Raw genomic sequence first — 27,921 nt, 5'->3', positions numbered from 1 at the left:
TGTTTTTGAAGGAATTTCAGAGGGCGCGGTTCTTTTCACAGAAACCCCTAAGAAAAATGTAGAATGTAAAAACAAAATGAGGTTTCAGTTCGTTTCTCCATTTATCTGTCTAAATTGGGACAAAACTGCCCATATTGTGTCTTTAGAGATTTCAGGTATGGAAGGATAAGGTACATGTCTTATCTAGAAGCAAATAAGAATTGGTGCCTATTTTACTATCTTTTAATCCTTGAGAAATGTGCATCTATTTTCTCTCTATGTAAAATGGTATTTATAATGAATACATCAAAGGACTTAAAAGTAAAACCTTCTATGATTAGCAACCCAATCATTACTTGAAGGGTTCAATGAAATATATTCCAGTATGAGTGAGTCCAGCATAAGTCCTTGCTGTGCTATGTCCAGTGGTCTAGAGCATAGTCTTGCAGACTCTATATCTCCCATATCTGTCTGGAACCAGAATTCAGATGTACCCCTGCAGTCTCGATGACTTTACAAACTCTACCAAGTAGTGCATGCTCTATAAGGATCCATTACACTGATGGTAGTGCTGCTATTAAGTTTGACAGCAAAATCCAGGTAATCTAAAGAGATCGTCTAATCACTGATGTCCTTGTGACTACCATCCCCATTGCCAGGGGAGTTGCTGATGCCAGGTGTTCCCAAGAGTCAGTGGGTGCAGTTGGGTCTCTGAGTTAAGTCACTCCCACCACAGCTTAACCTATTCTTTTCCAGATACTGGGGGGAGGGGGAAGAGTGATCAGTTCCCTCCCTTACCCATTGTTCTGTTTAGCCTAATGTGCACCAAGCAAGCTGACTCTAAAATTTGTTGGAGACAGTTTCCCTTGCTTCTTGGACCTAGAGCTTCTGCTTCCTTTACCTGAAACACTTGACTTAGTTCGGAGACCAGACCTGCTGCCTCTCTTTCTGCCTCTGTGGTGGTTGTGCATTGTAACAAGGCTCCGCTACGGGTTCCATTGATCTGCAGCAGCTTCCAAATGTACATTTAAACAAGTTCTCACTCAGAAGGAAGGAAAATATAAAATTCTGCTCTTTCTTAAGTACTTCTCCAATAGAAATGGGAAATTTAATTTGCTAGAAGGTGCCTACTTATTGCAAAATACATTAGTTCATTCCCTCCTGAACTCACAGTAAGTGCAAGAGTTTTTTTCCTCCACAAACTATTCTATGTGGATTTTCTTTGTACTCTTATTTTTTCCTGAATAGCAGACATTTCTATTTAAAATATTATTTTGTTCATTTTGGGACCTGGAACCTAGACTCAGATACCATAAACTAAAATAGTTATTAAATTAAGGAAGGTATCAGCTCTGGTACTTCTCTACCCCCTCTCCCCCTTTATTATTATAGTTGAGGTCCTTCCCTAACCAGTGACAATTTCAATTTCAGTTGAAAAAGTCCTGAATAATTTGAGAGACGGTGAGCAGAAATCCAATGGAGTAGAACCAAAATGAATTGTTGAATTAATCCAGTAGTTGCCCATACCAAGGAAAGGATGTATATGTATGTTATACTTATTAGTAGCTTACTACACTTTATTACATTATTTGATAAATATTCCATATGAATAGATTTCAGTGGACTTTTGTGAGATTGAATAGTTCAATTGATAGAGTTAAGGTAACAGTGTTTGGTCTTCCCATCCCATGTACTATAAACTGTACAAGTAGTACAAGTAGTGTGTGTGCTTTTTCATCTCTTTGAATGCCCTTTAATGCCATATATATATATATATATATATATATATATATATATATAATTTATTATGCTTTGCCTAGTTGGATACACAATGAATGACCTCATTTTTGAATGGCAAGATGAGGCACCTGTACAAGTGGCAGAAGGACTCACTCTGCCCCAATTTCTGTTGAAAGAAGAGAAAGATTTACGATACTGCACTAAACATTACAACACAGGTATGCTTCATTACAACTTGTGGTTTTATGATAGTCAGATGTTTCTTAATTGTAGTGCTAGGTTAATTATTTTCACTATTTATAGCTCAATGTTTTCCATAGTGATGGAGCAGAAAAATAGGAAGTTACAGGTGCTTTGACTTATTGCCTATTTTTGTATGGGACCAAAGAAATGTTCAGTGTTTAATTACATTTAATTATTTTTTGTGTGAAAAACTCATAATTACATAGTAATGATGTTTCCAAAAAAAGTTTCTTTAATTTCTATGTGAATAATAAAATTTACTTTTAATGTTTCTTGGGATGTAAACATTGTGTTTGTTAACAAAATGAAAGAAATTGCTTTTTAAATTTTTAAGACATCAGTTGCCTAAAGTTTTGGCCACAATTTCATGCATTTAAGGTATGGTTACTTAAGCACCTACTATTCACACTGACACAGTATATTTTGCCTTTGAGGATAGAAGCCAAATATTCACATAAAGGATTGAAAGATTCAGTACATTCATGAGATCTGCTCACCTCTCTCAACTGACACGGGGTATTCCATAATATCTATACTAACTGTCTAACCTATTCCCACATATTCTGTTAAACTGTCCTCCACGGAGGCATCCCTCCTGTGTGGTTAATGCATGGCGTCTCCGCTGCATCAGTTACTTTATTACAGTAACTGATTCTTCTTGGGCTCAGCATTTCCCAGAACTGTGATCTGACCTTTTACCATACATGGCCTCTAATCTTTTTTACTTCTTAACCAATTCACAGTCAGGTGAGAAAGTTGCTACCATTTTCTCACCCCTTATCACAGTTCCTCAGGAGGGAGGCTCATATTAATTTAGTAGAGAGTTCAAGTTTAACATCTCTACACAACAACAAAGAGCAGACAGGTCAACACCAGTGTCCTTGCTCAACCATCTAGGGGCAGTTTTAATGACAAAGAACTTTCAGAGAAATGCTAGAAAGTATCTAGAGTTGTTTTGGGGTGGTGGATTTGTTTCTTCAGGCTGCTGTAACAGGGTGTCACAAACTTGGTGGTGTCTCTTGCCCCAAACCCTCTTCTGCTTCTCTTTGCCTTGCTCTGTACATGGTTACACTGGCTCACTTTCTCATATTCGCCACTCTCATTCCTGCTTCAGGTCCTTTGTACTTGCTCTTTCTTCTATACACAAGCCTCTTTCCCCAAATTATCCCAAACCTAGTACTCTCACATACTTCAAGGCTGCTCTTCAAATGACTTTTCATCACCAGCACATGTTAAACACCCACATCCACTCCCTTCCTCCTCCTGCTCTCACTGTCTGAAATTATACCTTCAATTGACATGTTTACTTATATGTTATCTGTTTCTCTCATTACCATACATTAATAAAGCTAAGGATTGTATCTCTTCATTTCTGTATTTCTGGGATCTGCTGAAGTACACAAATGCTCAATGAATATTTATTGAGGAAAATAATAGAGTGGATTTTAATATGGAAAATTTGTCTGTACATGTGAGAATATTAAAAGCCTGTCCACCCCAGGAGGAAGGGGGAGAGAAACCGTTTTACTCTAAACAGGAAAATTTTCCTTTTAAAAAAAATATTTTATTGATTTTATACAGAGAGGAAGGGGGGAGGGATAGAGAGTTAGAAACATCAGTGAGAGAGAAACATCGATCAGCTGCCTCCTGCACACTCCCTACTGGGTATGTGCCCACAACCAAGGTACATGCCCTTGACAGGAATCGAACCTGGGACCCTTGAGTCCGCAGGTCGACACTCTATCTACTGAGCCAAACCGATTAGGGTAGAAAACTTTCCTTTAGATCTATATCAGCAAAAATGCTTACCCTCCAATTTTATTGAGGGATAATTGACTAAAATTGTAAGATCATTAGTGTATAACGTGATGATTTGATATAAATATACACTGTGAAATGATTCCCCCCATTGAGTTCATCAACATTTTCATCACCTCCCATATTTACTTGTTGTGTGCATGCAAAAACATTTAAGTTCTAGACTCCTAGCAAATTTCAATTATACAGTTCAATGTTACCAACTATAGTCACCATGTTAAACATATCCTCACAATGAGGGCTCCTTTTTCTTGAGAATCATATGAACTGTAAAGAATGTATTCAAAGTACCCAAATGGTTAGCAATTGTTACTGATTACACCATGAGATTACTTGAATTATTTAACAGTTACATCATGAAAATGCCTTATTATTCTTGCTCTATTTTATTTCATTATTTTAAAGAAAAACTTTAAAAAATTATATTTTAAGAGTTTTAAACATCTAAAGTATTTTCATATACTTCAAGAATGGTTCCGAATTCTGTATGTATTTGATAAATTGATAAAAGGATCACGTGTAGCTGGCATATATGTTTCTGACTACTAGACACTTAAGAGTGGAATCCAACTTTCCCAGAGTTTATGAAACTCTGTTAAGACTTTTAAGCTCTGGAATCTCATCCATCCCTTCTTCCTGCAGCCCAGACCATGCAATACTGTAGCATGTGGCTCAGGTCACAATAATAGAAATTATGTACTGAACCCTACACTAGCAATATATATATACTAGCAATTTTCCCAGCTGTGCTCTTTGATTCTTTCTCTTATAATAAGATTAGAGAATGTCCCTTAAAGAAAAACCAGTGTATTAACTCCCTGACCTTATCCTTCTTAAAATAGTTTGAATAAGGGAAGAATAAAAACAAGAGTTAGATGGTTCAGATAAACAGTTATTTTAAGGAGAGGTAACATGGCAATAGAGTAGGGAATAGAACCAGGACATAAACAGAAATATCGACAAAATGTTTAATTAAACCACAATTTATGCCTCTATTAATTATTCTAATAGAGACACAAAGATGTGAATATATAGGACAAATGTATCTTAGGTTTCTTTTTATTAGGTGTGTTCTTAAGTTATGTTTGAAGTTATCAATGGGAAATAATATGTTTTCCTATTTGTTAGCATTAATAGTTTCTAAATTATCAATGCATAAAATAAATTACAGATATTGCATTTAAGGAACTAGTCAACTTTAATTGTTTTTATCCTTTAGCACTGACTTTAAAGTCAATGTAAAGGCTTCTGGAACAAATAGTAGTACCCGACTCTAAATAAATACTTGAAAGCACCAGAAACAGTCAATGAACAAGAAAAAAACATTACAGTCACTGAGTAATTTCCCTCATCCATCTCAGAGGTATTTGTTAGAATCAAGTGAAATAATAGACCTTTGAGTAGTTTGACAAGTATGCAGTGTTAACCAAGTGTGAAGTAATAAGAATACTATACTATTTCCTGAAACAGTACGTTCTCTTGTTGCTTCTAGATGCTAGCAGAAAAACAAGAAAAAATACATTTCAGAAATGGATTTGCATATATGATTTAGGATCCCTTTTTATTGTAATGGAAAATTTTAGGACAAAATTATGGGGGGGGGGAGGGGAACCTGTGAGATTTGATGCCAAAACAAAGACCTACTTTTACCAATTACTGTCTTTATTTTGCAATCAATCAGGAAAGTTTACATGTATAGAAGTGCGATTCCATCTTGAACGACAAATGGGATACTATCTGATCCAGATGTATATTCCCAGTCTCCTGATTGTTATTCTGTCGTGGGTTTCATTCTGGATCAATATGGATGCTGCTCCGGCCAGGGTAGCTTTGGGAATAACTACTGTGCTGACTATGACCACACAGAGTTCAGGATCTCGAGCTTCCTTACCAAAGGTAAGTGCACACAATGGACATACAAATATATTAATTAGCACAAATATGTATAGATGCATAGTCATATATAGATACATATATATGTGTTAGTTTTTGTCAGATCTTTTTCATTAGTACTTATTATTCATTACTGATTTTTAAGTAATGACCAAGGCAGAAACATTTGTAAAACATAAAAATTGATAAAGAAAAATAATTTGCACATATGCATAATTGATGAACACAGACAATAGTGTGATGAAGGCCTGGGGAGGGTTGGGAAGGTGGATGGGGGTAGTATGGGGGACATCTATAATACTCTCAACAATAAAGATAAATGAAAAAAAGAAAGAAAAAATTTTGCAAACCAATGATATCATATATTCATAGTTATGACCCTTAATTATTTAAACATCAATAATACTCTCATACACTATAGAATTTTATATGTATAAATTGTTTTACATTTAGAAACCTATCAAATACATAAAGTAAATCTAAACAGTAACTCTATTATTTATTTACTTTAAAAAATATTTTTATTGATTTCAGAGAGGAAGAGAGAGAGAGAGAGAGAAACATTAATGATGAGAGAGAATCATTGATCAGCTGCCTCCTGCATGCCCCACACTGGGGATCCAGCCCACAACCCAGGCATGCGCCCTGACCAGGAATCAAACCGTGACCTCTTGGTTGATAAGTTGATGCTCAACCACTGAGTCATGCCAGCCGGGCTATACAGTAATTTTAAATAAAAGCACAATACTCCATTGTATGGATGTACCATAATAATATACTTACTATTAGGACTAACACAATAATAAACATTCATATAATGAATATTGTAAATATGCATACATATACATGTGCACACATATATACATGCACATATATAATTTTATATCTATTTGTATCCTTTTCTTAGTGTAAATTCTTAGAACTGGAATTGCTGCTTAAATAGCTGTAAGCATTGAAATGTATTGTTAAATTTCCCATCAGCAAAATGTATAGCAATTACACTTTCACAGGTGTAAAATATTGGGAGTGCCAATATTGCTGTACTCTGAGTTAAATATATTATTTTGGGGTGTGTTTTTTCCCCTCTGCCTTTTAAGCAGCCACAGGTCAATAAAAAAAATAAAGCTTATCTAATACCACAATTTTAGGCCATGCTGTGCTGCCAGTATTAAAATAAACTGTTTTCTTTATGAGGTTTGTAAAAGACCCCGTTTTTTTCAGAAGATATGTTGAAATACAACATAGTCTCTCTTTTCATCTATTTAACAACGTAACAATAGACAATTATTTTCTTCTTCTCAATGACTTCTAAGAAAGACATTTCTCCTCTCTAAATTAAGTAATTCTATCTAACTTGCAACAAGCTTCTCTATTTCCTTTGCAATGACAGAAATATAATAAAACAATATTCTCTTACCCCACTGGTGTGGCTCAGTGGTTGAGCATCAACCTATGGACCAGTAGGTCACAGTTCAATTCCCAGTCGGGGCACATGCCCTGGTTGCGGGCTTGATTCACAGTGTGGAATGTGCAGGAGGCAGCTGATCAATGATTCTCTCTCATCATTGATGTTTCTATCTCTCTCCCCCTCTCCATTTCTCTCTGAAATCAATAAAAATATATTTTTTAAAAATGGTATTCACTTTTCGTGTGCATTTGATGCAATCTAATTACAATGCCAAGTACATTGTAAATATACATTCATGACTCCCATAACCCTTCCTATGAATTGCATTCTATGTTTCAATTTATTAGATTAAAATGTTCCAATAAATAAAAGTTGATGACAGAATATTTTATTACTAAAAATGTTATTTAATATGGGAAGAACTTGATATTTAGCAATGCTCCCTCTGCCTTGCTAAGATCTAATGGTTGCCTTTCAAAATAAGGTTTGTTTTTTAAACACTGAATTGTATTTTCAAAATTATGCATATCAACTAGTGTTTTGTAAAATATTGTGTTAACGAAAAAAAAATTGAAACCTGTAAAGATTTTTTGTGACTTTATTTGAGCCAAACTGTCGACATATGCCGGGAAGCAGAACCTCAGTGAATTGAGATAATGCTCCCGAGAATGGAGGGTTACATCTGTATTTATACATTGCAATCAAAGGAAAGGGACGTAGGTGGGTTACATGAAATTCACTGGTGATAGATTAGGGAGGTGGGATAAAGCAAAGCGGGGAAACCTCTGGGATAGGGTAAAAAGTTAAATGATGGGCATGTGCTTCTTTTACAGAGATGGATACAGGATACTTTAACGTAATTAACAGTTGATGATTAACTTGATAACAATAACAATGAGGCAATGTCCTGGTGCCATTTGTTGTGCCCTGAGGGGTCCGGGGTAAAAAGGAAGTTACAAGTTACCCAGACATCTCACAGATATGTTATCTTAGAGGCAAAAAGGCAAATGGCTCAGTAAAGATCTAAGTTGATCTTTGTCAGGGAAAATATCGGCCTAGGACATGACTACCCACTATAACCTGTTTGTAGTTAAATATTTAATTTTCAAACCATCTTTTGTGGTTATTTTAGGTCTCTGAGTTTGCAAGACTGCCACGCAGGCCTCCCCTGAGCTTGTCAGGTTAGCATGTGGCTCCTTTCGTCCACAATTGTCTTAGTGAAAATTGTAAATCTGCATATAAGATTAAACTAATTCATCTCAAAGCTTATTTATACAGTGGTGGGCAAAAGCAGGTTTATGGTTGCATTGTGACATTCTTTTGAGTTATTAAAGCTATTATAATCATCATAATCTGCATATCTTTTTCCATAGGAACAACTCTAGACCTACTTTTGCCAACTCCTGTTTATGTCTCAATGTCTCAAGGCCTCTCTGAGTAATTTGTAAAGGAAATTGCCAGTTTCCTTATTGATTTTCCTCATGAGCTAAACAGAAATCAAAGTTCATTTGTTCTGTAAGTTGGCAACCAGAAAGAACACAAAATGCTTTATATTAGGAAAGTTCAGCTTCTAAGAGGCACAACATAAAGATATTTGGATACAGAGATTAAGGCAGCATTGGGAGATCATAAAGATTATTTGAGTGGAGGAAGCAGAAATTTTAAAAATCAATAAATTATAAAAAAATAAATGAAGACACGCGTTTTTTTTTGTTTTTTGTTTTGTTTTTAAGGAAAAGAAGGATTGGGATGACTTCAAACTTTTTCTCAAAAATTAGGAAAGATTTTTAAGGCATTTATTTCACTGTGATCTCAGGGAAAGAATGCACTTTTCACTCTGAGTTTAATTATATACATAAATGTGTAAAAAACCTCTACATCTCTCAAATTATAGGGACAATGACCACTGGAAATGTGATAACATTTCATTCCAAGCCACAAAAAAGAATTGATTAGTAAGGTGATATTTTAAGAGAAGGTGACCATATCATTTTAGGCTTTGCGATAGTTGAGGAATGGAAGGTTGAGCATATTCAGTTAAATACATTAGAATTCAGGGAAGGCAGATGGTGAATAGCCAGAATAAACAAGAATTAAGCTATTGAGATGAAATCATTTAAAAGAGTAGAACATTTCTTAAAAATTCTGATTCTGTGATGGGGTGGGGAGGGACTAGAAAGGCGAGATGCAAGTGTCTCACATTTGCATTTAAAAACAGATGTCTGAAACCTTGTACCTTAAGATGTGCTACTCTCAACCTCACAAAAGAACTCTCACATGCCAGAAAGACTTACCACTAAAACAAGCACCATTGTCCTACTGACAAAATCTAGGAAGCAGGAAAACAAATTAAATTCAGGAAAACTATCAGATTATCAGGCGTTGGAGGAAGAAACAATAAATCATTAATTTATGATAACTACTTAGTGTTTTGTCCTGGCTCTTTGCTAATAATCTCCTGTAGAATACGAAGGACTCAGAGTAGAAAGTCTTAAAGAACATGCTTTAGCCTGCACCTTGAGAACTATAGAGCTGAGAGCCCTCTCTGACACTGGCCTCTACCTTGTCGTGATAAATGAAGCATGTAATAGCCCAAAGCAAGAAGACTCCTGTGATTCATTTCTTGGAACTTGAAACTACTTGGCATTTCTGCAGTGCCTTCATCAGTGGCCCAGTGAGGGTGACAATGCATTCTCTTGAGAACAACTTTTTTTTTTTTTTAATATATTTTATTGATTTTTTTACAGAGAGGAAGAGAGAGGGATAGAGAGTTAGAAACATCCATGAGAGAGAAACATTGATCAGCTGCCTCCTGCACACCTCCCACTGGGGATGTGCCAGCAACCAAGGTACATGCCCTTGACCGGAATCGAACCTGGGACCCTTCAGTATGCAGGCCGACGCTCTATCCACTGAGCCAAACCGGTCAGGGCGGGAACAACTTTTTAAAGTTGTATATTTTGATGAACACTTCCTAATACTGGAGAAGAGTGAATGAGAAAACGGTTGTGACTGTGGGCCGTGGTAAAGATTAGGTTTATTTGGGGTGGTTTTGGAAGGATTTTAATAAGCTGTGCGATCGCTCTGACTTCCCTGTGGAGATAGATAGAAGGGGTGGAAGTGGAAGGAGAGCAAACTATTGTCGTCCAGAGCAGATGATGGTCTGGCTGGGTTGGTAGCAGCAGAGATAGATATTTTTTGTGAAGGTGTATTTGGGGGTGAAATAGACATGATTTATTCATGAACTGGACATTGAGGATTGATGAAAAGGCAGGAGTGAAGCATAACATTTGGGTGAGTAACTGGTCAAGTAGTTGTGATAGATACTGATGGGGGAGTTTGGTGAAGGTAACTGATCTCTGGTTGAACATTTTAATTCTGAGAGCCTTATAAGATAACCACATGGAATTGTCAAAAAAGTCAAAAACTTCTAAATTTCTGACCAAGGACATGTAGGCCTCAGACTTCAAGGAGTAAACTGTAGCTGGATAGAGATAATTTTCCTAAGTATAAATGAAAGCCCAGAAAGAGGAGGAAAAGATGTATTTGTGGCTGGTCCTCCTCCTCTTGTTGGAAATGGACTTGAATACATAAAGTGTTCTCTCTCCTTTCTTTCCCCATGGCCACATCTACCCCATATGCAGAACAAGTATTCAGTTTAGTTAAAGGTAAGAGCCACTCACCCCAAACTTTCTTCCATACTCTTTGAGATCTCAACATTGTGTGGTATTTTAAAGAGATGTAAAAATCTTTCCTGGAAGGGTTAAGTTTAATCAGGGTAAAAAAGGGGATGGTAATAATTACTTAATTATTTTTAGTATAAATTTGATTTATACTAATACCTTGTTAAGATCTTGGATCTGGGGGAATTATATTCTTTAGTAAGCATGGGGATGGCTAGAAATAAAAGAGAAGGGACAAAATATTATTTTAATTTAGAAACTATGGATTCTAGAATGAACCCACAGTAGGGAACTCTGGGAAAGCATGGGTATTCTACAATATTACATACACTTTACCCCTTCTTTTCTGCTTCCAAAGATCAGTTATTTCCTATTAGAGATCTACTCCCATTCCTTTTTCATTCTGTTTCATAGGGACCTGCTAAGGTCTAGTTCTGGTTCGTGTTTTCTATTTTGTATCATTCACAGAAATACATGAGTGTCACCATGTACACACTAGTTTAGTCTTTTAGAAATGAGCTTCAAACCCATTATCATATCAGAGACCCTTGAAATTAGGATGTCAAACAGAAAGATATGTGCATGCACACACATGCACACTCACATACTCACACCCACCCAGACATAAACTTGGCAGGGATGGGGGAATCTCTAGATTCCAAGTTCATCCAAACCCTAGCTCTTAACACAATACATTATGAGATTCATGGGGCGATAGGCACTGCTTCAATGCAGGTATATTGCAATTATTTTGTGTTACAAACAATCTCCAAATCTCAATGGCTTATCAGGTTTTTTCTTGCTCAGAGGCCTACGCTTTGCCTCTCCCTCTTCTGGGCTTGTCTGAGATGGGCTGACTTAGGATGGGCTTGGATCTAGGCTGCACAGTGGGTGCAGGCCCTCTCCCTGGGTCTTCCCATTTTGGGACCTCGGGTACCGATAGCACGCTTTTCCCATGGAGGAGTGCAGGAAAGCAAGAGGGTGAGCAGAAACATGAAAGGTGAACAGTCACTTCTGTTCTCATCCCCTAAGTCATAACAGGTGGGGGACTGTACTCCCCGCCCACGGAAGCCTAGGAGAGAAAGGGAGGAAAAAGGGATTGTCAACAAATAGTCTTATCTACCTCAGATACTGCTATGGCTAAAACTTTCCATCTCCTTTCTTAGACCCGAATCTGTCCTATCAACAATACTAAGGAAAACAAGAGGGGAAGAAGGGGTAGAGAAAGGAAAGTGGGAAGATTCTACGTGATTTCTCCATTCTGCCCCCACCACTATGGCCATTTCCTTTGGCATTAGAGCTACCAATCATTAAAAAATAAGAAACACGTGAAATTTCAAAGGTGGCTAATCAATTCAAGTAAATATTTCACGGAAGCCAGTAGCTGATGAAAATTACAAATTCTGCACCAAAAGCTGTTTATCCTAAATTATTTCCTCTCACTTCCCCCCCATTCACTTTGTCTGTGAAACCCACGAGGAGTAGTTTTTTGAAAGAACAAACTATCTTGTATGTATTTTGATCCGTAGAGTGTAACTCAGTACACAGTATGTGTCTATTTAAACATTTACTTAGTACTGAGCCTTTAAATATTGACTTAATTTGAAAAGCAAGAGTATGTCATTTTTTCATCTCTCTAAAAGAATGTGAGAACTTAAATTACTCTTTATTAATGCAGAGCACTGTTTTTCACCTGCGAATTACCAAATTAATGAAAAAGAATTTAAATATTGCATATATCTTTCTTACAGCATAATAAAAATATCGGTTCTTAGAAAACATATTAAGTTTTTATTTTTCATAAAGATGCCAACTATACAAGTGATTACAGCTGTTAGAAAATATAAATTGAATGGTTATTTTTTTATTTGAATAGCATGATTGTGTGAGTGCACAGAGATCTATAAGTAACATTAAAAAAATCAACAAGAAAAAAATGAAGGATTTCTATTCACTATTGTGTTCTTATCTAATTAGTTCTCAAAATATATGTTATTATCTTTCTCAAAAATACCCTGCAGTTTTAAAGGAGAGGAAGTCGTAAATGTCAGCAATGATGTAAATGGGGGGAGGGGCTGCAGAGTAGTCAGGTTTTCCTATTAACATCGCAATTAGTAACTATTGCTCTTAGTAATATTTTGGTCCTCACCATTTAAATACAAGATTCTAATATCCAGTCAAAATATACTTCAATAAAGTTTAGTACAAATGTGATGCAAGTGGGTTCATTTAAAGTTTATTAATGTGACAGTATTTAACAAGTAATATACTTTATAATACAATTTTTGATGTGGGCAATACATTTAATTTTTTAAAAATTTTCATTGGCCAAAACCGGTTTGGCTCAGTGGATAGAGCGTCGGCCTGCGGACTCAAGGGTCCCAGGTTCGATTCCGGTCAAGGGCATGTACCTTGGTTGCGGGCACATCCCCAGAAGGGGGCGTGCAAGAGGCAGCTGATCGATGTTTCTCTCTCATCGATGTTTCTAACTCTCTATCCCTCTCCCTTCCTCTCTTCCTCTCTGTAAAAAATCAATAAAATATATTTAAAAAAAAAAAAATAAAAAAAATAAAAATTTTCATTGAACATAATAATTTGGTTCTATATTACATTCATTAGGGGGAAAAAAGAAAAAGAAAAAGGCACAGAAAATGAGAGAATTATTCATACTTTTTTGTTAAAATCATGAGACATAATGCAAATGAATATCATCCAACTTTATAAGTGCTTTTTAAACAGATAATTCCTAAACATAGGTAAATCCTATAATGAGAGGAATGGGTATTGATAGATATATCTTGTTCTACACTTGACTTTAAAGCCTACATTTACTGGGCTTACTAGATCTCATTAAGCTGAAAATTAGCAGTTATCAAGCATGTCCTCTGTAGTTGACATTGACAAAGAAACACTACATAAATTCTTAAATCTGAAGGCATAATTAGAAAAAAGTATATAATCAATCACAGAGTTTAAAATAGTTTTGAAATGGCATAATGCATTAGCTTTAGCATCAAAGTAAATTTAAAAACAAAAATATGTATATGCAACTTTGAGATAATTTTACTTAAATAATGTCTTAAACTCCCTTTACTGCATTCACGTATATCCTAGAACCATAACACAAACACTCCTGACAGATAATAATGGTTGCAAAACTCTCCTTTCCCAGTAGAATAAATAATTTGGTCCAAAAAAATCAGTATGGAAAGCACCTACCAGGCTTAATGTCTTTTTCATTTCTGTTTGAAGTTATAAATAAAGGCCTTAGACCTCAGAAAACAAGGGCATAGGAAGTACATTATTACAATAAAGATGATGTTATGGAAACACAAAACATCCAAAACCAAAATGCAGAGGAGAGAGAAGTCAACAATATAATTCAACCTTAACTGAGCAGGTCAAAAAAATCAATATATTAAGAAATGCCAGTAACTAACAGCATGTACCTAAGAATCATTTCCAACAACAATTAGATCTTACAGTTTCATCTAAGTGTTAACTTGAGTCATGTCCTATAAAACAGATGATTGTAAAACTCCCATAGCTGCACCATGGCTACAGCAGAAATCAGAGATAACCAGGTCACCTTTCAAAATCTCTTAGTCCTTTTTTTCAGATTTTTTTTTTTAGAGAGAGAGAGAAGAAGGGAAAGAGAGAAAGAAACATGATTGAGCCCACAAGCTGGGCATGTGCCCTGAGCGGGAATCGAACCTGCAACTTTTTTGTGCATGGGACTACGCCCAACCAACTGAACCACTCTGGCCAGGGCTCCCTTAGCCTTTTTGGTTGCACTTGTCTTATCTGGTGGCTGGAGGAATTAGCCAAGTTTATCACTTTGGAAATAATGCAGTTCTGCTATTATGATTCCCTGTTACATCTTATTTTTTTTAAAAAATATATATATTTTTATTGATTTCAGAGAGGAAGAGACAGGAAGAGAAATAGAAACATCAATGATGAGAGAGAATCATTGATCGGCTGCCTCCTGCACACCCCACACTGGGGATTGAGCCCACAACCCAGGCATGGCCGTGACCTCCTGGTTCATAAGGCAACACTCAACCACTGAGCCATGCCAGCCAGGCACATTTTATTTCTTAAAATAAAAACCTTTATGTGGAAAATAAATACGGTGTTCCAAGCATCCTTCATCCACGAAGAATTATGAGGATCCTAACTGGTATGAATGTGACATCAGGAGGACTGTGCTGTTGTGTTGTCCTCCAGGATGATACATGTCAAAGCTCACAGCATCCTGTGCTGTGCGATTCACTGCTTATTACTCAAACTTTAATTAATGTCCTCCTGACAGTTCCTTTAGCTTAGATATCAGCTTTACTCCACTTCACCACCTGTTTTTAAAACATTATTTCATTCTTTGCCATTGTTTTTATTATTTCTCTCTCTGGCTTTAGGTCTTAAATGAAGATCAACATGATTTTGAGACTAATATTATTTTTCCTATAAACATTACGAAGTGCAAAAATCTTCTATAGGTTTTATATGAGGGAGAAAGGTGGGATTAACTGTACTATTATTACTGTTATTATCCTTCTCAAAAAATACCATAATGCATTAGCTTTAGCATCAAAGTAAATTTAAAAACAAAAATATGTATATGCAACTTTGAGGTAATTTTAGAGACAATTTGGGTTTTACAAAGCCAAAGATGAATGAATAGCCAATGTGATCTGAAATAAAATACCCAGAAAAAAAGCAGTAAAATGTTCAGCCTGTCTCATAGAAAAGCATTGAGCTGTATACTTGAGTCATTTGACCATTCCACAGCCAGAATTACTCATCACAGTGTATGAGACAATTCTGAGGAACTGGGGGAATCTGCCAGGATTGATTGTCAGTAAGGGGAGAACACATCGCCCTATTCAAAGGGCTATGTTAGCTAATCAAAAGAAATGCACTGTGATTTTTATACCATTTTATTAAATAAAAAGCAAATTGAACTGAGAAAAGAACTGACAAAATAATCACTCTCAAGTGATTCCTGGAAAACTCACCTAATAATAAACCTGGCTGACAGGTTTACATGAGATGTTTTGTTTTGTAAACCCCTGGTTTTGTTTTTATACTTTCAACTATAGCTTACATTCAATATAACATGAATTTCAGGTGTAGAGCATAGCAGCTAGACATTTATATAATGTTCGAAGTGATCCCCCCAATAAGTCTGCTACCCACTGGGCACCATACGTAGTTATGTGCGGGTTCTGGTTTAATCAATTCCTTATTCTTAAATTTAAGTTGTGGCTGCTTGTAAATGCATTTTAAATTTCTATTTCTGGATTGATTAATAGTAGTCTGGGTTATAATTTATAACTTAGTAAGTGTAACTTGCTATCACTTTATAGTTCGGGCTGTAGTACAGGACATTATTGGTCCCAGAAAGCAAAACTTTTGACCACCTTTGAGTGGAGTAGGGGAAAGGCATGCATATTGGCAGGCCTCTGAACTACAGAATACTATATGGTGCTGTACTTCTAACACGGCTCATCTAATGTACTTGTAAGAGAATATAATCTAAAACTGTTGTTGCCCAATAATCTTATCACAGACTAGTGTAAAAGTCAATTAAGTGATGAAAGATTGCCTCAGATATATGCAATCTAAGTATCTCTCTGAATCAGAGAGCACAAAATCAAATGACTTCAGAGATTCACTACCTGGACACTGTTATTTTTTCTTAGTATTTTTTTCTTTATTTTATTGTTGACACCATTAGAGATGTTCCCATTTCCCTTTATCTGCCTTTGCCCGCCTCCACCCAGCCCCTTCCCTCTGGCCGTTGGACTCTATTTTTCTTACTTTCTTCCTATTGATTTTACTTAACTTTGACTTGACACTATGGTGGTAGCAAATTTTTGGCTGAAGATCAGGGAGGTTTCTTTTTCCGTCACACTGAAATAATGACCAGCTTCTTTCTGTAAAGCAGTGGGTTTTGTTCTCTCATAAAGATGCTTTATTATTCTATTCAAGATATCGTGAGCAGTGAGCAGATTATAATCCACACTTGTCCTCAATTCTGTGTTTGTAGGATCCGGCGTTTTGTTTCAGAAATACCAGTGCCTGCCCCATCCACTCCCTCAGCCACTGAGGCTGGCTTTCTCTGGGTAGGGTTCCACATCTTTGTTTTGTTGTTGGGGTTGATGGTGAGTAGTTCTGATTACTGAGTTTTGAACAGTGACCTGGAGTACTTATTATCAAATGTGAGGCCCATCAGTGCCCTGATTTTCCTCAGCTGTGGTCATTGCCAATTTTCCAACTGAGGTCACAGTGAGGAAGACAATGACAATAGTCCAGAGTCACCATTAGACTCAAAGTGGACATGGAATGTCTTCTCTTTTTTCAAGCCAGTGATATTTTGGGAGGTTTTTTTTTTATTGTATCCTATCCTAGCTTGAATCCTCCTATGCACACTTCCTTGCAACACTGGAAGAGTAGATGTAGAGAAAGCCATGCTCAGGCAAGCTCCCAGAACATGACTGCTTCCCAGGGCCAAGGTGATTTGGTTCCAGTCTTTATAGTCAGGATGATTGATGATGATAATATATATATATATATAACACAAGAAGCAGACTTCCTCTATTTTTTAAATGATAAATAACTTTGTAAAGTAGAATGAATGCATTTTTTGGGGGAAAAATAGTATGATATAAGAATTCTACAGAAGATATAATACTTATATTCCTTTGCATGCATTATAAAATATTTTTTATAATAAAAAAGACAAGGCCTTGCAGTAATCTAGCTCTGCACACTCAAATAATTTATCAAGCTGATCTCTTCCTGAATTATCATATGACAAGCAGGCAATGATCTCCTAGCTCACAAAAACACTTCATTATAATTAATGTAAGAATGGTGTTGAGGAGACTTGCATTGTACTTCAGAGGATAAAAATGTTTCCCTGATCTAATGTTGCTTCCCCAGAGCAACTAGTTTGTTTTTATGTGACAAATACAATGCTAGGAAGTTGATTATAGATTTTAGGATTAAACCCAAAAAGTATAGAGGACTTTACAATATGTATTGTGTGTACTGACTTGACTTTTACCTATCAGATAAAAGTTAAAGAGGCTGGAATGTTGATATATAGAGTTATTCTCCCGTAGTGTGTTCACACTTATAAATTTATAATGGTGTTTAAATAGAAGCAGCCTAATAACTAGACATAAAATAGTAGTTAAATTCATAGGCTCTGGAGCTAGGTTAGTTGTATTTAAGTCTTAGCTGTGCAATTTGGTAGCTGTCTTAGTCCAGGCTGCTATAACAGAATAGCACAGACTGAGTGGCTTAGAGGCAACAGAAATTTATTTCTCACAGTTCTGGAATTTGAGAAGTCCAAGATCAAGGTACTGGCAGATTTGGTGTGTGGTGAGGGCCCCTTCCTGGTTAATAGATGTGAGATCTTCCAGTTGTGTTCTTTGGTGGTGGGATGGATGCGGGAGCTCTCTGGGGTCCTTTTTATAGAGCACTAATCTGCCCTCTCATTATTCAGATTCAGTCTCTAATGGTTGCTACTTGACAAGTTATTTTACTTAAGCAAGTTATTTTACTGTGCCTCAGTCTCCACATCTCTAAAATGGGAATAGTTTTCTCAGTGGTTATGAGGATTAAAATTCTTAGTTTTGGACAACTACTAAAAACACTTAAATAGTTCTATGGACATTACTAAGAACATTCCCTGGCATGTTAGCTATTAAAACTAGTTCTCTAATCATAAATGGCCAGAGATTATAAATCACTCCACATAGTTCAATCAAATCAACATTATTCGAGAGCCTGTAGTATAATGAGCACCATGGTAGGTCCTATAAATACAAAGATGAATAAGACCTGACTCTTGTTTTTAGCTCATGGGATATAGTAGCCTAAAAGGAGAAAGGAGAAAGATATGTAAATGAATAGTAGCAGCACATTGGCTTAAAGTGAGTAATTTAAAATGGATCTTACCTGTCTTGATCATCTCTGTAACTACAACACTAAGAACAGAATTTGGATACATTAATGGTTTTAGTAAATGTTGAATGAAAAAAAAAAGTGAATGAATGCATGTAGTAAGAAAGGTAAGTTGGGAGCCAATCATGAAGGAATTTATACACCATGAAACAGATTTTGGACATGTATTTAATGGGTAACACTGAGGAGAGATTGTTGCTTAACATAGAATTAAGGTTCCAACAGCACAGTGGATGATGGGACTGTTGGCAAGGTGGTCCAGAAGGATGAAGCGAATTGGAATGAAAATGCCCAGAGGACAGACAGCAGGCAGTAGGGGATGGAAAGGTGATAATTCTGAATCACACGGGGAGTGTGTTATAGGTCATGAGTATGTTACGGATTGTTGGAGTAAGAACTGCTATCTCTACATAACGTTACTGAGCCTAGAGTTCCAAACTACCCAGATCCAGAGTTTGCTGTACTGGGAGGAGCAGGGAGGGCGGAGGAGGAGAAAAAGAGGTGAAATAGGTGGATGAGATAAGAGGAGAGAATGAGGGAAGTAGGCTTTGAAGCCCCAACAATTGGGAGCTGTTCACAAGGAGCAGAACCCTGGCAGACATGAAGGATGTTTGCATATCTCTGCTGTCATTGAAAACATTCATTGGATTCATCTGGAAAGTAAACTTCTGATTTAATCTCTTTGTGTCGTGTCATTATACATTCAGGTTGGTAAAGAATGCACACATGCTTTATGACTCATACTCTTCTAGGAATGGTGTAGCTTGAGACAGGACCTTTGGAAGCAGAATTACATCTTCCAAAAAAGATATATTTGAAGGCAACCGGAAATTTCTGGCATAACTGCGGAACTTAGGAGATTTAAATTTATGCTTTACAAACAGATGGCCACTTAGCATAGCACTGGAATAAAATGAGGGCTTACTTCCCTTTGCTCTGTAGAGGTCACTCTGACTAGCAGAAGTCACGCTTATGGTAAGATACAGGAGGCGATGCAGAGAGCTCCTTTGTTGGCATATTTCAGATGTAAGTTGACACCATTAGAGATGTAAAGAAATGACCTGATTTTGAGCGAAAATTGTTAAAATCTAAGGTATTTCTCCAGAAAGTGAAACTTTATATGAATCATCATCTATGATTCATTCCTCCCTTGCATTTTAATATTTTACACCATCATTTATCTGTCTATTCACTCAGCAAATATGTATACACATGCCAACCACTCTCGTCATAGTGAACAAAATAGAGATGCCATCTGCCCTTAAAGAATTCACAGTTTAAGCAGAAAAAAAAACCAAACCAACCAAGAAATAATCAATTACAATGCAACATATTCAGGTAAGCACAAGTGCCAGGGGATTTTTGAACAGATTTGGGCAAAGTCTAGCCTGCGACCTGAAAAGCCATCTGAGAAAGGTGGCAGAGAGGTGTTTTCTCACTGGATTTGCTTCTCCCTCCACCATAAGTTTTCCCCAAATATTGAGCCACTTCCTCTTTTAAACCATAACCTATATTTGATCAAGATTTTCACTGACCGATATTGGACAAAAATAACTTTACCAAATATTAAAGATGAGGAGAAAGGAAAAAAATACAGAAGATATAAGCAGCATTGAAATAGTCAAATGTCCAAAGTGTAAAGTTTTGTTCCCTATGGTAGCTACACACTAGTCCAAAGAAGTAAGTAGTGCATTTTTGCCTACATCTAGCCTCACTTTCTGTTTTCCTGGAACTATATCTCCTTGGGGAAGGGACATTTATTTCTACTAGTGGGAAAACAAACTTCTAAGTAACTGTCCATTTCCTAGGAAAACCTAAAAAAAATAGTTATCATAAATATCTTTCATTATTATTCCTAATTCTTGGCAAATGAGATACTTTCCCCCATGTCTAATTGGCATGTCTAACATATGAAATAAAATGAATGATCTCATGCTTATTCCACAAAAAGTAACGGTTTTACTGAAACTGCTTACATATAACACTTTAGTTGTGTAATACATACACATATACTACAAGAAATGACACTAAAACTCAAAAGAAGTTTTCATTTTTGAGCAGTTGCCATATATAGTAAATCACTGTCCAGTTAATCTGAGAGCAAGATTAAAGCAATTTCTACCCTGCAGAAGTGGTTCAGTGGTTAAGCATCGACCTATGAACCAGGAGGTCATGGTTTGATTCCTGGTCAGGGCACATGCCTGGATTTCAGGCTTGGTCCCCAGTAGGGGGCATGCAAGAGCAGCTGATCAATAATTCTCATCATTGAGGTTTCTATCTCTCTCCCCTGCCTTCTTCTCTGAAATCAATAAAATATATATTTTTTTAAATCCTCAACTAAAAGAAAAATGTTTTTATGCTAAAAGGGGCATTATTGAAACAACTGGTGAAATAGAATGGGTTTTAAAATTAGTTGGTGATATTTTATCAATGTTAATTTCCTGATGTTGTTGGATGTATTAGAGTCATGTATGAGAGTGTTCTTTTTTCTTTAGAAAATACATGTAAGTATTTGGGGGTAATGGAGCATCATGACTGAATATGAGACTCAAATAATTTAGAGAGAAAGGCACAGATATAGAAACAGACATAGATATTATAATAGAGATAGAGATATATAGACAAATGTAACCAAATGTTTACTACAGAAGTGGGAGTTCTTTGTACTGTTCTTACAACATCTGTAAGGTTAAAATCATTTCAAAATAGAAAACTTTTTCATGAAGAAAATATGGAGCTAAAAAGGTAAACAGCATTATACTACCATGATGGTATATGTGAATGTGACTTCATACTTTCCAAGCATCCTATATAATAAAAGGCCAATGTGCAAATTGACCAAACGGCAGAATGACTGGTCGCTATGATGCACACTGACCACCAGGGGGCAGACACTCAATGCCGGAGCTGTTCCTGGTGGTCACTGCGCTCCCACAGGGGGAATGCTGCTCAGCCAGAGGCCAGGCTCACGGCTGGCAAGCGCAGCGGGGTGGCAGGAGCCTCTCCCACCTCCGTGGCAGCACTAAGGATGTCTGACTGATGGTCCGGACATCCCCTGAGGGCTCCTGGTCTGTGAGAGGGCACAGGCCGGGCTGAGAGACAACCCCCCCCCCCCCCCCCCCCGCTCCGAGTGCATGAATTTCATGCACCGGGCTTCTAGTTATACTATACTAACCTAAAAGTAAAATTACATTTCATCTTATTTTTTCCAATCATATGTATAGTCTAATAACTCATTTGAAAAGAAATTAACAAAAATATGTGTTTTGATGTATGACTAATATATAAAACTTGCAAAGTTAATTACTGAAAAAATTATTAAGAAAAAAAAAAACACGTGTTGGTGTCATTTCCCTTTTTCCCCCAAGCTGGTATACACATGCTATACTTTAGAATCAGACATTCGGTTTTATTCTCAATGGAAGTAACAATACAAGTCAATTTGCACTCTCTCTTTCTCTCTCTCTCTCCCTTGGCTAGGTATCATACGTCAAAGCTATTGACATTTGGATGGCAGTATGCCTCCTTTTTGTGTTTTCGGCACTTCTGGAATATGCAGCTGTAAATTTTGTATCAAGACAACACAAAGAACTTCTGAGATTTCGACGAAAGAGAAAGAATAAGGTAAGCAATTAAATGCATTGGGTTCACTGGGATACTAACTTTCACTAAAAAGTGAATTTGTTTTATATATATATATAAATTTAAATATATTCTTATTTATTTCAGAGAATTTGTTATATGTATATATACATATATATACACATATATATAAATTTAAATATATTCTTATTTATTTCAGAGAGGAAGGGAGAGGGAGAGAGAGATAGAAACATCAATGATGAGAGAGAATCATTGTTAAGCTGCCTCCTGTACAACCCCTACTGGGGATCGAGCCCGCAACCTGGGCATGTGCCTTTGACTGGAATCGAACCCTGGACCCTTCAGTCCACAGGCTGATGCTCTATCCACTGAGCCAAACCAGCAAGGGCTGTTATATTTAATAGGATGTGAAGAGAGGAAGTGGATACTGGGGACTAAATGATATAATTTTCCTTTGGTTTTGTCCAACTGAAATTTAAATTGTCAAAAATAGCTTCAGGAAGAAAATGGCGACATCTAGCTATACTGTTGACATGAGAGCTTTCTCAATTTCTTTCTAGTGTATTTCCTGAAAAGACACCATTTTTTCCTTTCATTAACAAAAATGTATCATTTCTTATTTGCAATGTTAGAGTGTTTCTGGTGGTTTTACTTCACGTAAGTCATCAAATGCAGCGATTAAAGTTGTTTATTTTTTCAAATGAATTCTTTTGTTTCCATCAAATATTACCTATTTATTAACACTTCAATGTTCATGTAGAACTGAGAGGTCTTTTTTGATGCATAATTTCATGTTTTAAAGACATTTCTGCTGAATTCCCATGGGAAACACAATATAGTGTTATTTTTGTCCATCAACTTAATAATTTAAACCTAGAAGAAATGTTATTTAGAACATCATTGGGAGACCACAGGAAGTTGTAGAAATAATCTCCTAATTGGATTTGGAGGTACAGAATGGGGTTGTTCCTCCCTATTAAGACTTTTAATGCCATCTCTTTTTAACCAACCCCTTTCCTCTTCTGTGTGGAAGAGTTTCTATTGGCCAGCATATTTACTTCGTTTAATGGGAATGTGCCAGCTAATATTTTGAAAGAAAGTGGAGTCTTAAGCAATAGAGAAATTTCATAGTTCATATAGTGCAGATTTTTAAGGATTTAATTTTTAAAGGATTCTTTCTGGTTTCTGAATTATTGACTATGATTTATAGATTCATAAAACCTTTTAAAGCACTAAGCCATGATCTCTCAGTGCGGAGCCTACTCAGTATTAGTCATCTTCTAAAGCAATAACTTACTCAGTCTTGTCTAATTGACTCCCCAGAATCATCACTGCTCCAATAAATATCCAATTCAGTGCAGCATGGAAGAAACATCAGCATTGGGGTATACTGGGTAATTCACTGGACAAAAAAAACAAAACGAATGCTAGATCTTGCATTTGATCAATTTTTTTATGAAAAGGAAAGCATATAATTTGTACATGAAAACATATTTTGATGGGAGATTAATTTTTTTCATCTCCTTACCCTGACCTCACCTCTGTCAGCTAGTTTTCTTAGACTTTTCTAGTTCTTCCTCACTCTCCTTGTCTTTCTTTTCCTCCCCTTATTCTGCCTCCCTTACTATCTGTTTGCACCCCCTTTCTCTCTCTTGAGACCTGGTACTGGCTGAAACACTGTAACAGGACAAAACAATCCTGTATCACAGGGCTGAAGGTCTTGTCTTTCCCTTTGATGGCTGCCGAAGACAATTTTCCTTCTGATCTCATTAATCATAAGGAAGGCAATATTTATTTTCCCTTCTCATTTTTGTTTGCTTTTCCACATTTACTTTCTATTTTCCTACCTTTCTCTTCCTTTCTACAATTTAAAATGTATAACCATGTACTGCAAACTCTAGAAATGAGAAGTATTACACATGTGGTGTCCACATGGGGCCTAAGGGCTCAGCCATTTTCTACTCGCACCTCATATCCAACAGTCACAGCATCCAGTGGATAGCATAATAGACTACAAGTTCACTTGCTCAATTCTGGTTCCTCCTTTTAAAAAATTATCCTTACTGAAGCAGTTCTTTATTCAGTGTTACCACCTGTAAGACTATTGGGATACAAATATTTGATATTCCTTCTTTAGCTCAAAGAAAGACAACAAGATTAATTTTCTAATAATTGGCACTCTAGAAAAATGCAGAAATGCAAAAATAATATCTTATTATAATTTTTCTAATCACTATTTGAAATACACCATGTGCAAATATTGTAATTAAGATTTGGTGCCGGGAAAAAATAATAAAATCCAGGGTTTTGTTTTGTTTTGTTTTGTTTAGCTCATTTCATCCTTTGGGAAGTGGATACATTGCATATGTGAAAATCTATTAATTGATACATGATTGTTAAAATGGTATATGTAATTAAATTATATTTAATCATGTATGCTTGATTCTCTGGTTTCTCAATCCCAGACAGAAGCTTTTGCATTGGAGAAGTTTTACCGTTTCTCAGACACGGTAAATTCACTTTCTTAACTCTAAGTGGAGGAATGTTGTCATCAGTAAAAAAGCAGAGCGCATATTCTGCACGCAGGCAGTGTTTGGTGGGGAAACATCCCTTTGCGTATTTAAAGCCAAAAAACCACCATCCCCGTTTAGCTAAGCATACTCTCTTATTCTAATAATTCCATTTGTCTTCCCTCACTCAGTAAAAGGATATTTAAATATTCTCCTTCATCTTATTTAACCAAGTTATTTGATCAGTCAAAAAATTTTTAATATATATTAAACGGAAGTATTACCTATACCTTATTGTAGTCTCCATAAAAGAATGCTTTGACAAAATAAGTTTCAAAATAAATGGGAAATTTATTTATACAAAAAGTTTGAAAAGCAGCTCCTCTTACCAGAAAATAGAAATCTAAAAACCAGGCAAAAATAAAAAGCTTTGTCTTTTAGAACATATTCTGAATGTTAAGATATGTTAAGATAGTATAGTAAGTGAATAATTTTGGTTTTGATAGTGGCATCCATTGACATGTTTGATAAGAGATCACAAGGATACATGTATAAATTCAGTGATTGAATTTAAACCTACCAAAGCCAAGAATTTAGTCTAGGAAATCATATACAAATAGTCCAGTTTACTAAACTAAAATTTCTGAGAAAAAAAAAAAGTATTTTAAAAAAACCTCTGCAGATGATTCTACCACATGCCTTAGTTAAGAATAGACATAATGTTAGATGAATGGACAACAGACATAATATTAGATGAATATTAAAGTAATCTGAATTTTATAGCAGATATCTAGACCCAGTATTATTTTAAAGCACTGAAGTTTTCTTATATTATAATATATAATCTCTCAACTCTTTCTCTTTCCTACTAAATTGCATATTTGTTCTCAACATAGCTAGCTACTTCTTGTTTTACATGACCCAGTTACCTTTACTTGATTATTTTAACTGTAAATTTGAAACATTAGTATTTGCATTAAATTTAAATAATCACATATAGTAGCCTCTTTGGGAGAGGTATGTATTTAAATTTCCAGTCACTAAACAGTTAATGCTTATAGGAGCTTTAGTATAAAAGATAAATATTGCTTTATTAAAAATGCAAAAAAAGAACTCTGATGAAAAATCAGGTTTACCTCAGTAACAGTCAATACTGAATTATTTTTAAAACAAAATGATTTTCAAACAAATTTATTGAAAATTAAATGCATTCCATTTATTTTTATAGTAATTGTCATGAAATTTTTGGGTTAATTGTTTTAACTTTTAAAAGACAATTTTCTGAACCTAGTAACTTTCTGGGTTGACCAAATTCATCACTAAAAAACAAAAACAAAAACTATTTGGAAACAGTCCTATCAATCTAAATCTTTAAATCAACATAATCAAAATAAGTCTAAAAGTTTATTCTGTGCCCTTTCTTTTCATGAGTACTACTGATTTACCTGAGTTTTTTTTTTAACTCTAATTTGTCAGGACAGGCAAAATACAATAGCCTCATTATAGAAAGTCTGTCACAGCAGGGGACCTTATACTGATGTAAATATTATTCCTAGAAAAGTTTTAATTTGGTTCAGCAATGACTTAGGCATTGTAGACAATCTTTAATACCTACTTTTTCCTCTGTGAAGTTTCAAGTGAACCTTTTGTCTACTGTGAAAGAATAAAAGTTTGCTCTTGTGTGCAAATTTCCCCACCCCACACTGTCATAGCCTGCTGTGTGCACATCACCCACCGCACCTGGTCATACTGCCTATCTCCAGTACTGTGTATGTGTGGGTGTATGCATGGCATGAAAGTATTAGTTGCTTTTCCCTGTATGATATCATTACATTAGTACTGGAGGGCTATTGAGACATGCCAAAATATTTCTGAACATATGTGATTTGTTGAGAGATGTGGATGATATGGAATTGCTTTAATGCATTTCATGTAGCTTCTTCTGCATTGCAATATAATGTAATGATGCAATGGTTTGCTGAGAGAAAATGCATTCACACAGTATTCTAGCACCTCCATCTTCCTACTTATTATGGTATTGACCGTTGTTTATATGCACAGGTGAGATAAGCATGGACCATTAGTTCTAGATTTTGAAAATAATTACCAAGTTTATAATTTGCTAGGCATGATAGTTATCTTTTAATAATAAAGATATCATTGACTGTACTTTGACTATCTGTGCAAAAACATCATTATTTTATTTACTTATGTATTTATGTGTTATCTTACTTTAAAAATAACTCAAGGTGACTTCTAAGAATAATGAATAATTGATTTTTCTACCTTGTACATTTTGTCAGCTCCATAATCTTAGGACAAATACAAATATACATGTACTCTATTTTGGTTGAATGGATGGTGCTCCAAAGTTGAAAACAATTTGGCACCCATGTACACTAAATTATTTAATAGTTTTCATTATAGGTCGGTTTATGCTGTATTCCAGAGTATAAGATATTCTTTCAATAGGTAAATATTTCCTAAAATTTTTTTTGTTACATATATGAAGACAAATCTTTTTCAGATAATTTTAAACAAATTCTATTTCAATGATTCTGATATATGAAGATTAGAAATTTCATACTCTCTAGTAAAACAAAAATTGTAAGAATTGAATTATTTTCTGAAAACAAATATTTAGAGATTAGGTTCAACAGAGCTATTTTTAGAGCTATTCTGCCTCTGAAATACTTATTTAGGAAAACAATCTGTAATAATAAAACTGTAATATGCTAATTAGACCAGATAGTCAAACAACCTTCTGGATGTCATTCCAGATATCCTTCTGGATGAAGCTGCCATGGCGGGGGCCAAAGCAGAGATAGTTAGGGGTGATCAGGGAGGCAGGAGAGCAGTTAGGGGTTATCAGGCAGGCAGGCGAGGGGTTAGGGGAAATTAGGCAGGCAAGGGAGTGGTTAGGGGCGATCAGGCAAGCAGGCAGAGGGGTTTGGGGTGATCAGGCAGGCAGGCAATGGTTAGGAGCCAGCGGTTCTGGATTGCAAGAGGGATGTCCAACTGCCAGTTTAGGCCCGATCCCTCTAAACCAGCAGTCGGACATCCTCTG

General features: G+C 35.9%; 1 protein-coding gene across 2 annotated transcripts in view; it reads left to right on the top strand.

Moving 5' to 3' along the window:
* The window catches only part of GLRA3 (glycine receptor alpha 3), a gene marked incomplete at its 3' end in the record, with an annotated part of 150,957 nt that overhangs the window by 108,459 nt on the left and 14,577 nt on the right, over nt 1–27,921 (top strand). The window contains exons 6-9 of one of the 2 annotated variants that reach the window (XM_080672708.1): nt 1,800–1,937; nt 5,462–5,676; nt 22,222–22,365; nt 24,810–24,854. In XM_080672708.1, the coding sequence (XP_080528834.1) occupies nt 1,800–1,937; nt 5,462–5,676; nt 22,222–22,365; nt 24,810–24,854 (542 nt within the window). The remainder of the gene's footprint in view (nt 1–1,799; nt 1,938–5,461; nt 5,677–22,221; nt 22,366–24,809; nt 24,855–27,921) is intronic. The other variant, XM_080672707.1, reaches the window with a different exon arrangement.

Source organism: Plecotus auritus (assembly GCF_963455305.1).
Source record: "Plecotus auritus genome assembly, chromosome: 6".
Lineage (NCBI taxonomy): Eukaryota > Metazoa > Chordata > Mammalia > Chiroptera > Vespertilionidae > Plecotus > Plecotus auritus.
The sequence above is the reverse complement of the archived record's forward strand: the minus strand, read 5'-3'. Positions and strand labels throughout refer to the sequence as shown.